At 41.1% G+C, this 11,547-nt stretch overlaps 4 protein-coding genes across 5 annotated transcripts in view; 2 read left to right on the plus strand and 2 right to left on the minus strand.

Annotated features, from left to right (window-relative positions):
- Positions 1-37: 37 nt before the first annotated feature.
- On the plus strand, positions 38-604 carry SARC_03918 (hypothetical protein; the record flags this gene model as incomplete). The annotated part of the gene is made up of 1 exon (XM_014302262.1): positions 38-604. The coding sequence occupies one exon, from the start codon at positions 38-40 to the stop codon at positions 602-604; it is 567 nt and encodes a 188-aa protein (XP_014157737.1).
- A 1,251-nt stretch (positions 605-1,855) lies between these two features.
- On the plus strand, positions 1,856-3,807 carry SARC_03919. Of its 2 annotated transcripts, XM_014302263.1 has the most exons (3): positions 1,856-2,058; positions 2,544-2,604; positions 3,098-3,807. In XM_014302263.1, the coding sequence occupies exon 3, from the start codon at positions 3,185-3,187 to the stop codon at positions 3,686-3,688; it is 504 nt and encodes a 167-aa protein (XP_014157738.1). In that variant the 5' UTR covers positions 1,856-2,058; positions 2,544-2,604; positions 3,098-3,184; the 3' UTR covers positions 3,689-3,807. The 2 variants fall into 2 exon arrangements, with proteins under 2 accessions (XP_014157738.1, XP_014157739.1); XM_014302264.1 differs by lacking the exon at positions 2,544-2,604.
- Positions 3,808-4,826: 1,019 nt separating this feature from the next.
- On the minus strand, positions 4,827-7,723 carry SARC_03920 (hypothetical protein). The gene is made up of 7 exons (XM_014302265.1): positions 7,539-7,723; positions 7,169-7,273; positions 6,951-7,037; positions 6,386-6,446; positions 5,703-5,778; positions 5,240-5,333; positions 4,827-5,006 (listed from the first exon to the last, which is right to left on the minus strand). The coding sequence occupies exons 1-7, from the start codon at positions 7,665-7,667 to the stop codon at positions 4,905-4,907; spliced, it is 654 nt and encodes a 217-aa protein (XP_014157740.1). The 5' UTR covers positions 7,668-7,723; the 3' UTR covers positions 4,827-4,904.
- Positions 7,724-8,418: 695 nt separating this feature from the next.
- SARC_03921 (hypothetical protein) overlaps positions 8,419-11,547 on the minus strand; it is a 4,090-nt gene continuing 961 nt past the window's right edge. The window contains exons 2-5 of the mRNA XM_014302266.1: positions 10,561-10,741; positions 9,727-9,925; positions 9,461-9,574; positions 8,419-9,326 (exon numbers count right to left, since the gene is read on the minus strand). Coding sequence (XP_014157741.1) covers positions 9,314-9,326; positions 9,461-9,574; positions 9,727-9,925; positions 10,561-10,741 — 507 coding nt within the window. The 3' untranslated portion in view covers positions 8,419-9,313. The remainder of the gene's footprint in view (positions 9,327-9,460; positions 9,575-9,726; positions 9,926-10,560; positions 10,742-11,547) is intronic.

Here is an 11,547-nt window from a genome sequence, read left to right on the forward strand (position 1 = left end):
TATATCTAAAACAGAGTTGGTTCTATATTCTGATAAAATGCACCGAACATCCGCCAATACCGAGACATCGTCTTATAAAACTGATTGTGCCGTCGTGTCCGCTATAATCACGATTGCTAAAAATGCATCCAAACGCTCTCCACATTTCACTTCTGACAACATAGTGATTGAGGATTTCGGCGCTATCAGTAGCCAGAGTCTCGCTTCAATAATGCGTGACATCACTGACGAGACTATACGCGGTGGCAAATGCGAGTATGAGAAGAGAAGCCCCAAAGCGGATCCATCTGAGGAATTCTCGGCCCACGTGGCCCACGAATTACGGGAAACATGGGCGTTAAAGTCAAACCGTGGCAGGATATCCGTCATAGACACGACTATTTGGGCGCGAACTGCGGGATCAACGAACTATATGCATGACAATTATTATAAAGGATCTGTGGAGAACCTGGACTCATACATACCCAAGGCAACTCAAAATACCCAGGGCTCGTCTGTGAAAGGTCAATTCAAGCGCCTAATTATGTGCAAAGTCAAAATCACCTCCAGACGCAAAACAGGCAAATTAGCCCATGTTTTGACTACTATGACGCTCAAAGAATAATATGTCTGAAAAGTATTGAGAAATAAAAACTAGTAAAATACTGATAATTGTAGCTCCTAAAGGGTTGATTTGAGGACAGTAGTAAAGTAGAGAGGGGTGGTTGAGTGCAGTTTTTTGACGCCATACACACTTGCACATACGTGGACTTTAGTCTCTTTATGTTCATATATATTTACTTTACACGAACGTTTTGCAATCGAAAAAAATTATCTGAATAAATATATGTGCAGGTATTTAGTTACAAATCTAGATCAATGTTTCTATATAGTATTTATATATATTTACGGATGATATTTTAATATAAAAAGTTGCCTCTGGACGCTGGAGTCTGATCCTCTGAGGGCTCAGGTCTGGAGCCTGGAGCCTGGTAGTTTTGTGTATTCATACCTTTAGATATGTATTATATATAGCATTTTTTAGTGCGAACTGTCACTATATGATCACCTTGTATTTAACTTTCATACGTACTATATATGAGCCGCAAGGTTACCGATTTTGTCGATATTTAATAGTCGTGTGGATATTGATCTAGGGGGGGTTTTTTTTAGGTAATTGGTGTTGCTATTGAAGAGAGTCCATAGTCCTCTTCAAACTCTGCAGACTCACAACCGCGAAGACCAGTTCTGTTTATTCTATTTTTTTGGTTCGCATCTGTTATAAAGTATTTGATATTAACCCTTGCCTTCGATTTAGACATTTGCCTCAAGGATTCGATTTCGTGATATATTTTTTACTTTTTCAGACGTTAATATCACCCTCCCCCCGAGTGCTGTTGTTTGTGACGCCCCTTCTAGCTATATTTATCTATATCACTAACCGAGACGCAGTCCAGAACCAATAACAACTATGGGAAAGTATGTGCATGTTGGAACGTTGTCGTTGCATACATATATATTTTTACTTTTTCAGACGTTAATGTCACCCTCCCCCCGAGTGCTGTTGTTTGTGGCGCCCCTTCTAGCAGCTATATTTCTCTATATCACTAACCGAGACGCAGTCCAGAACCAATAACAACTATGGGAAAGTATGTGCATGTTGGAACGTTGTCGTTGCAAATATAAATTTAGATATGAGGTATGAACCACCGACCACTCCAGGCTCGAGCCAGGTTTTCTATTTTTTCTTTTTCTTTTTCAAATAAGAGCAATATTTATGGTTATCAGTGAGTCACCGACTAATTTACTGGATGTTCGGTACTTGAGAATTGATTATGTATATATTCATGTACTCTCAATTCTCATCTCTCTTTTAGGCGTTCGTAACAATCGTATCACAGAGTTCAAATTTAATAAATGTCTTTACAACGCTATGTACGGCAGACGCTACACACATTGTGAATCGGTAGCACATACAAGCTGTTGTGATCAGCCACCAACATGATGAACGCGATGCAATCCAATGAACAAGAGTTCGCAGAGCTTTCGTCGCACATCCGCAACATGATCGAGACTTCTGTAAGTGGTTTTTAAAGCAGCCTATGTAGAATAATTGCGGGTATCGTTCTGTGAAATCTTTACTCTGGCTCCGTTTAAGCTCTACAGATATTCATGAGTACACTTCTTTTATCGTCTTTCTATGAAAGTAGTCTTCATTCCTCTTTTGGATGCTTATGTACCATATGCTGCGTTGTATGCTTCTATGTTTCTGAAATGTCTTGCACTTGGTTAGCTGCTTCTATCAAGTCTGCCCACTTGTAAATTTTGTACCTCTTAATAATAGCCTTCTATATTATCCTTTAGGAGTTGATGTTTTAATGGCATACATATTCGATATGCCTTCAGGTTTTGGTTTCAGGCTGATGAGCTTTCTGCCAGTTACGCATCTCTCATTTTAAGTGCGTTTTTGAACGATGCATAGTCCCTCCTCTAAACTGGCAGTTCACTGCGTGTCCGCCTTTATTGTTTGTTATTGATTCTGCTCATCTTGTTCTCTGTTATAGAGTATGGATCCTGTGCGTCAATGCCCAAGCCGTTTTGTTTACGAGCCCACACTCCCATTTTGTATGTACACCCGCAACAAAGATCACATAGCATACAAATCGATACATGCGGCAGAATTATGCATGGTGTGAGTCTGTAGTGCCTAAATCAATTCAGTCTGGGAGCTCACTTCTTCTTTTGTTTGGACGTTCGTCGTGTAGCGCATTTATTAGTGAACCCGAATTTGCAATGCTTATATCCAAGTTTCTGCCTGCCTTCGCGCGTGTCCTTTTATTGGTATGATTTCCCGTGATTCGACCCCACAAAATATGGGTTTACACTATCAGCTACTATTTCACTGAATGTTGGATATATCATTGAGGTGTGTTCTGTGGGGATACCTGGTTGTATCTGAGTTGAGTGTCCACCGGTGAGCACATGTTGGAGTTGGAATCAGCATAGTTCCTATAGGGTACACATTCAGGACATGGTCGTTCTACATTGCTCAAAACACCTTTTTAGCATTGATAATCGTACTTACAGTAGTAAATTGGGTTGTTTATATACTTTTCAGGTTAAACCCGCCTCCAGTTCGGCGAAACGCAGAGCTGTTGAAACCGTGGAGGCTGATTTGGATGAACTCTCAGATATCGTTGAGCAGATGGAACTAGAAGCGCGAGAGTATAGTCAGCCACAGCGAGGACAGCTACTGCAACGTGTGGAGACTTACAGACAAGATGCTCAGGTGATCAAGAAAGAGCTGCGCAAGGCTGCTGTGGCGTATACCGAGCACTTGCGGGACGAACTCGTAGGGGATGCCGGTGGGTACGATAACGAGGATATGACGGGCAGTGACTCAAGGCAGCTGCTGCTGCGAGACACGGAACGGATACAGCAGACCAGCAGAAATCTGCAGAGTGCGCAACGGCAGGCGCTTGAGATCGAACAGGTGGGCATTGGTATCATGGATAATCTGAACTCACAGAGGGAGACGATCAACCACGCGCGTACAACGCTGGATGAGACAGACTCCAACCTGAAACGGAGTATGCGCGTGGCCAATGCGATGGCACGGCGGATTGTGCAGAACAAGGTGCTCATGTACCTGATTATAGGAAGCATCCTGGCGCTGATAGCGCTTATCATATACCTGAAGGTTACGTAAGTGGTCTGTGCGTAGTACGCAAATGATCAGCAAATTCATTAAAATGGACATAGTAGTGTGGCAATGGCCGGTAATGTAGTCGGTGCCACATTGTAGTCTGGCTTAGCGTGGGGTGTTTTATCTTCTCTTTAGAATCACTTAAATGCAAATGGAGCCGCAGTCGACCAATCATGTATATATGTTGGAAACGACGTGAAGATTCCCTGCATCATTATTATATACATATATTCATAGACTGATATGTCTCGTGCTCTGCTTAGTTGTAGAGAATTTTTAACCTGTTTTAGTTGTTTGAAATAGTATCAAATTGAAAGGAGCGAAATGCACTGTTGCAGCTAATCCATCTATTCTTTTCCGTTCTATACATAGCTAAATTATCATCTCGCACTCTTGTTGAAGAGTGCCTCGCGTGGTCTATATGACTCCATTGAGTTCGAAATCAGTCTATTCGTTCGATTGAAATCATTTCAGATCACTGTAATTACACGTGTACGACTAGCAAAATAATTTTAAAAAAATGTTTGTGATATGATAAACCAGTAGGTGTGCATAGATTCCAGTAGCTTTCAATCGAATCGGTCGCGTTGACGAATCCTGTCTTCGAATTTTGGCGCTTGTAAGGACCACAAATGTGGGATTGCATCGTCCCAGAACTTAGGTTCGACGTATCTATTGTGAGAAAGAACTAAAGGTTGGATCTGATATTAAGGTGTAAATCACACCGCAGGTCTGTTTCATACACTGGTAAAGGCACAACGGCAGGTACTATGTCACCTTATCTTCTCATAGCGACAAGGTTCAAGAGTTTGAGTAAAACAACCTCATGGAGCTGAACACAGTCAGATTAGTTCGCATATGCGCGAGATATCTGAATACTGTTTATAGGGTACATGACATAGGATGCTTATCTGCCACACTCATGTCTCATTGCTGACGATTCTGAGATGAAGGGCTGACGGGAACTGCCGTGCTGTACATCCAGTCATGCAGTCAATTTGGCCGTGCTTGTGGACCTGAAACAATTTGATTTGTAAGACTTCACGAACACTACACGTCCGAGCGACAGCAACTCCTCGTGAATCTGCATCCTTGCGAACACGGTGGATCAGATTAATTGACGATTTAGTCAATGTAAATTCGGAGTAAATATTGATTATTTAATTCCTATATTCTGTTTAGAATCTAAATTTTAACTCTCGGTGGGAAGCTCGCAATTCTAAGCAGAGGCAGTCGACTCTAATTTCCTTTTCTCGTGCTGAAGCGACCGTTGTTTGTCTTGCTCCAACTCCTTCAGTCTGGTAATCCAGCTGGCTTCATTCTGCGATGATGATCAAAAAACCATACACCAAATCACAAAAAAAATCAGTTCTGCACATCAAAACTAGCCTTTTGTGAGCGTTTAAGGCATGTACAATACACTGCGAACAGAAAATCTCCACCCATTTTACAACAAACCAAATTCAAAACGACAATTTATGTTATATTTTAACCAAACATATCAGCAGATTAGAAGTATATACGTCGCATCAAAACCACATCCCAAATACATACTTCCTTCATTCTTTCGCGCTGCCTTCGTAATTTAGCCTCCATCGGATCTATTCGCAACCAAGCGCTCTGCAAAGCGGCGCCCAGTGCCATGATACTAGACAGGAATGGGATTCAGATAAGGAAGAAAAAACGACGTTGATGTTCATCTCATCGTATGTCTATATATTAGGCATGTGTATATGTAGATATGTATGGAAGATGTATGCGTGTATGTGCGGGTTTTTTGGGCGTACGAGTATGTAAGATGCTTCGAGTTACTGTACCTCGCTTTCACGTGTCTTGACAACTAGGGTGATCGGACGGTAATGTTTCTATGGCAAACCATATAAACGACATACACACACAAAGGGAGAGCATGCCATCGGACAAACGATATAAACGACATACGCACACAAAGGGAAAGCATGGCATCGGCATATGCTGAGATGAACTATGAAGTGTCGACTACGGAGAGCATACATACCTTAAACACCCTACCAGGGCAAAGGCTAATTTCGAGAATGTAGTCCTATTGAAATCTACCGATGGGTGTGCCGCCTCTATGCTGATCGAAAAAACAATAGTGAAAAGCCGGTGAAAGACGATACCGGCCATGCACAAATTTGTTCTGAACTACGTTTCGGCACAAACCCGTTTGGAAGAAACACTGCTATGACTTTAAGGGGCAGTTGTACAAAGAGCCAAAATACCGCCATCTCAGACATACTAATAAAGGTGAGGAGCAACGGCTAATATGTACCATTGCATAACATATCTGATAAAAATAATATAGGAGCATCTGGAAAGTATACCGCTCCAGCATTGCGTCTGCATAATTTAAGATATGGATACTGGGCATAGTTCGTGCTCCAAATGTCTCTTGCTGAGGTACGAGGCCTGAATCTCAATTGTGTATTCTGCGATGAAAATCCGCTCGAGACTTGGAGTTTCTCTACGTGAAGTCATTGTCGTCCCATCTTTACCACCGAAAGAGATATTAAAATTACAAACACTAGGCTGGCAAAGCAAATGAAAAATTTTACGATGTCGTTCATATGTTGACCGAGATAATATAGCTTGGTATATACATGGATGTACTTTCAAAGTATATATTGAAATAGTTGAGTAGCCCATTGAGAAACCGTATGCATGTCGCGCACACCATACCTTGAGGTCTCTGAAACCCACTTCTAGTGGTTGCCCCTCGATAGCGCATGTCGTGCAGCTTCTGATATCCCGTGATCAAAACGGAAAGTAACTCAGTGATTACCCTCGTCTTGCACATTATTAAAAAACTTAGTAGGCTAGCCGCATGAAAATATCCATCCGTCAATATCGATATATGATCCAAAATGTCAATAGAGCATATAAGGTTTGTGTTGGAAAATGGTTCTGAAATATCGCGCATACTTGGTATTGATATGTTGGCAGTAACAGCATGAGCGGTATTATTTGAATACCAGAGAATACATTACTATTTGGGCTGACGACAAATAGTCGGTGGTAACAAGGTTCCAATTCCCACGCGTTCTCCAGTACTTAGGTGCGAAGAGTGGACTCAAAAATTGAGGCTGATACCACCAAGTACTACTAATAAAAACCCCACTTAGTATCAACTTACTGCTGCCTACATTTCATAACACGCACAATCACACCTACAACGTGTACTAGCAACAAATAATCTACAAGTCACCTCACCTTATATTCGCAAGCCAAACTCGCTATTACTAACCTGATCATAGGACCGGCGGGAAAGGGGAGTACCCAGCACCTCGTAAGCACTACGGACCAAATCATATTGTGAAGTCGTCCTCGATCCCTGTATAAATTATAAATACATTATACGTTATGATACATTGATTTGTTCTCCTCGAATAGACCACTTGTCACAAGACTAAAGAAATCAAACCTGAGCACGTTCAGTCACCCTCAACCCCAGATTCCGCTTGCCTGGAAATTGTGGTACATATGCAAGTCAGGGTGTAGCTGTCTTGAAAGGGCCAGATACCGGTCTTTGATCTCCTTCTCAGTAGCCTTGTCACTGATACCGAGAGTCTGAACATAATTATCAGCGTACAGTGAGCTTCTACAACATGAATCGAAAATGCAAATACCATATTCCACATCTAACCATGAGTTCAACTATACAAATCCAATAGATATTCATATTGGCATCGCCGTCGATTGATTGAAAATGGCTGCTATATATGATAGAGCCTTTTTTAGTAGACAATCAGGTATCTCTGTAAGCATGCGACCTCAGTATTGACAACCCCTAAGTCCCTCACTAACACCATACGTCTACACAATCGGTACTTACCTCATAGTAACTCCCCGGGAATGCGACCGTTCGGATCTGACGCTTCGGCCATCGTCCGATCACCGCAATCTCAACCACACATGTCTTCAACAAACCACACCTTGTTGTCAGCATATTCGCTGCGTGCATACTGAGTCGAGTTCTATAAAATCATAGCCTCCTCTACTAGAGAGAGAGAGAACAATCGATACTCGATTCATTTTCGTCATTATTTCTTATTTATATATCATGTTCGGACTTATCTGCTAGTAGGGTTCATTTATTTTTATTTTTAAATCATGTTCGGACTTATCTGCTAGTAGGGTTATGTACTGCTCCAGGGTTTAGTTGCATTTTTTTGATGTGAATCTTTTAGGGGGGAGGCTATGATTGATGTGTTTATTATTTTGGGAGGCTATGATTGAAGTGTTTATTATTTTGGGAGGCAATGTTGATGTACTGTATCCATGAACCTCTGGATGCGAGAGTAGAGGCAGGAAAAATAAAGAAATCGTCAATCCCCTGGGTGTTCTATTCTTGAAGAGGCTATGCCTGGGGACGGAGGATTTTCTCCTGTTCCGTGTCTCTCTATTAGAGAAAAGGTCACGACATATCATCACTTGTGTGTTTGTTTAGCGAGCATCCGAGCACCGCCGAGCACATGCATATCTGATAACTCAATCGTTAGGATTGCTTAAGGCTGTCTAAAGCCAGACAGGATAGTAATACCGAGAAGTGTACTCTTAGCATACTTCAATTCCTACTATTAACATCCTTTGGCATTTTAGTGGCCATGAAAATGTACATTACACTTTAACATGGATATCTAGTTATCTAGACATATACTCGGTACAATGCTGCATCTTTTTGCATTGTGGTACTTGTGAGAACATCAATAGCAGCTGATTTTCTATTTATTAGTGGAGAGATGAGCCAGGTACCCACACAGGCTTTTAAAGCGAGACTACTGCGGCAGGAAAAGTTCCAGAACTTAGAAATGACCAGAACGTGGCATCAACATTTGTCAGACAACCGTGCGCAAGGTTTATGGCGAGCAAATGATAGTATAGCAAAACTACTGTAAACGCCTGCACTATTGACGTGTGCCGAAATTTGTAAATAGAGTTTATCTTTGTACACCAACTAGAATAGTGGCGTCGACGCAGACATGGGGGTGAAATTAGCACTCACATGAAGAGCCAGCATTAAACATGAACACAACTCATACACCGACCTTACCATCCATATATCTCAGTGTCTAATAACTACCTAAGTTGATGGAGAATAACAAGCAGTGAGAACAGTATGGTTCAAAGGTACGATACCGTCATAAACATCCCGACAAATCAATTTTGGTCCAAATCCGAGCTGTGTTTTTATGTGCCTAAGCTCGGTTCATAGTGAATGGTATTCTTTGGTGACGAGATTGTATCAGTATAATCAATGGCGTGGGTGAAGCCTTGCCTCGCGACCCCGTAACTTGGCGGCTACTTGGCTACTGATTAGCAAGCAATCATGTCGAAGTCAGCGGCATTCGTTGGTGCAATTAATCAAGAAGCCTCAGACTTGCTAAAGGATTCGCAACGCCAAGCTCGAGACGGGCACGGCTATGTTGCAATTGGCATTCCGTGCGTCTGTGGTATTTGCGAATCCTCACATTTGACAGACTCTTTTGAAATGATGTATGAGCTGCTCGCAATTGATGCCTATATCGTTGAGGTCGAGTACTCGAATACCTCTACACGTACCTAGCCATGATTCCACACTCCGGTGTATTCGATCCTCGTGCATATTCCTTACTGCACATACCTGCAAATGAATTTAAAAATCGATAAGTGTGCTGTCTGAATAAGAAATCCCGATCACATATATTCGCAGCAGTAATATAAAAAGTAGATGCATACAAAACAGAACAGAGGTTGAAAGGCCTGTGCATGACTTACTTCTTCATGAATCGACGATGAAATTCTGATCGAATTGTGTCATTTATATATGTCTGCTCCTTCTTATCGTTCAGCCCTCGCGCGCAATTTTTGAAAATCACATCATCATCCCACCTACGTGAAATCAAAGTTTTTAAGAAAAGGTACTTTGTCACAGTACTGCGAATTGGAAGATGGCAATGGTAACGACTGCATCTAACTCGTCGCCCTGCACCATACAAAAAAAAACAGGACAGCGACACACGGAGCATGCCACTTCAACGCACCTTTTCTTAACAGCAAAGTCTCTGTTCTCGTGCAATAACGGATTGCCCTGCATGAGACTTTCCGTTCGGATCCTATCCTGCTCTTCCCTTTCCTCTGCATCTTTTTCTGCCTGCTCCTCTGCACGTTCCCGTTTGATGTTTTCCAATTCTCTGAGCAGTTCAGCTTCGTCGTCGTCCGAGTCGTCATCATCCGAATCGTCTGCGAACCATAAAATGCGAGCCGACAATATGATTGATTTAGATAAAAAATATGACTCATAACAGTTGCAAAACAAATGTGATAACTGTCTAGTAACCTTTTTTCGGGTCATCACTTCGATGGAGCAAAAATCAGGTTGATTTCGGACTCGTGAAACCATAGCCACCTCACAACCGTATGATAAAGTATACATTTTATACCCTGTGTAAAGCTGTACAACTACCATTGAGTACTGACGATGCTCGATACCAACTTTAGCATGCACGAAATGGCTGAGATTGAGTCAAGTGTAAGATGTAGCAAAAAAATATGAGTCCGCACATTAGGCACGTAGGTTGAATATAAATGAAGCAAAACATATGGATACGCAAAAAAAAAACCCCTGCGTAAATTTATATGCATGCATCTGTATACAGCAGAATGTAATTGCACAGAGCCATGAAGTAACTATTATAAGTAACTACTATACTTCTATGAGCTGGGGCTCTCTCATGAACCGAATCTATGCTGCCTGTACATCCGCCCGTCAAGCACTGAACAATGCAAAGGATGCTGACTCCTAGTGAAACGAGTTAACTTCCGTAGATCTCTGGATAACGGCATTCGAACTTGCGCAATAGACACAATATACATACCCTCATCATCGTCGCTATCTTTATCATCTGCATCAAGGGCCGCAGTAGCATCATCAACCAAATTCAACCCAGAACTGCCAACACCTGGCAGGCTTTCCTTCTCATCATCACGAATGATGTCTACATCCAGGCCATTCTCTTTTCGTCGCTTGGCTCTGGATTCTCTTTCCTTGCGAAGAAGCTGTACGACGAGTCAAGAGGAATAAATGTAAGACTTCATACGAGACATACATTTATCGCACCACCACATCGAGGCGTACATGAATCTAACATTGCCTTGATTGCAAGCTCTACTGTGGGAAGAGGAAGACCGCACAGAAACTGTGGTACAAACTGTTCGACACTCACAGACTACTTTTGATTCACTCACAGGCCATCGCCAGCAGAATCAAGCCCACAATTGAGTCAAACACACCCAGAGTTGCTATTCCAACAGCTCATGACAAAATACATTCGCAACACGAGTAAAATCGTACTTATTGCATTTTGATTGCCACACATATGGAATTAAGTGAAATAGATCAGTATTGTTCAAGAAGAGTCGGCGCCCTTGAAAAGCATGATATAATAACTTGAATCAAACCGTGCGCGTGTAGGCTTCCAGATGAAAACAGAACAGGAAGGAACTCGTCCCAGCTAAATTTCAAAACGGAGTATAGATCGAGATATTCACAAATACTTACCCATCAAACCATACGTCCGTACCAAAAAAGAAGCAACAACACGAGTAAGAGTATATAGCATATGTGTGTAAAGGCACAATACATATATATATATATATATATATATATATAATATATATATATATATATGAATATATATATATATATATATATATATATATATATATATATATATATATATATATATATATATATATATATATATATATATATATATATATATATATATATATATATATATATATATATATATATATATATATATATATATATATATATACTATATATATATATATATATATAT

The sequence above is a fragment of the Sphaeroforma arctica genome (genome assembly GCF_001186125.1).
Source record: "Sphaeroforma arctica JP610 unplaced genomic scaffold supercont1.210, whole genome shotgun sequence".
NCBI classification, from domain to species: domain Eukaryota; class Ichthyosporea; order Ichthyophonida; genus Sphaeroforma; species Sphaeroforma arctica.

Coding starts and splice junctions, on each gene's coding strand:
- SARC_03919 (XM_014302264.1), top strand. CDS start 1,981: ATGATGAACGCGATGCAATCCAATGAACAAGAGTTCGCAGAGCTTTCG. Junction 2,059..3,097: donor GCAACATGATCGAGACTTCT/GTAAGTGGTTTT, acceptor TATACTTTTCAG/GTTAAACCCGCCTCCAGTTC.
- SARC_03920 (XM_014302265.1), bottom strand. CDS start 7,667: ATGCACGCAGCGAATATGCTGACAACAAGGTGTGGTTTGTTGAAGACA. Junction 7,038..7,168: donor ATATGTACCACAATTTCCAG/GCAAGCGGAATC, acceptor TAATTTATACAG/GGATCGAGGACGACTTCACA. Junction 5,334..5,702: donor GCCCTGGTAGGGTGTTTAAG/GTATGTATGCTC, acceptor ATTCCTGTCTAG/TATCATGGCACTGGGCGCCG.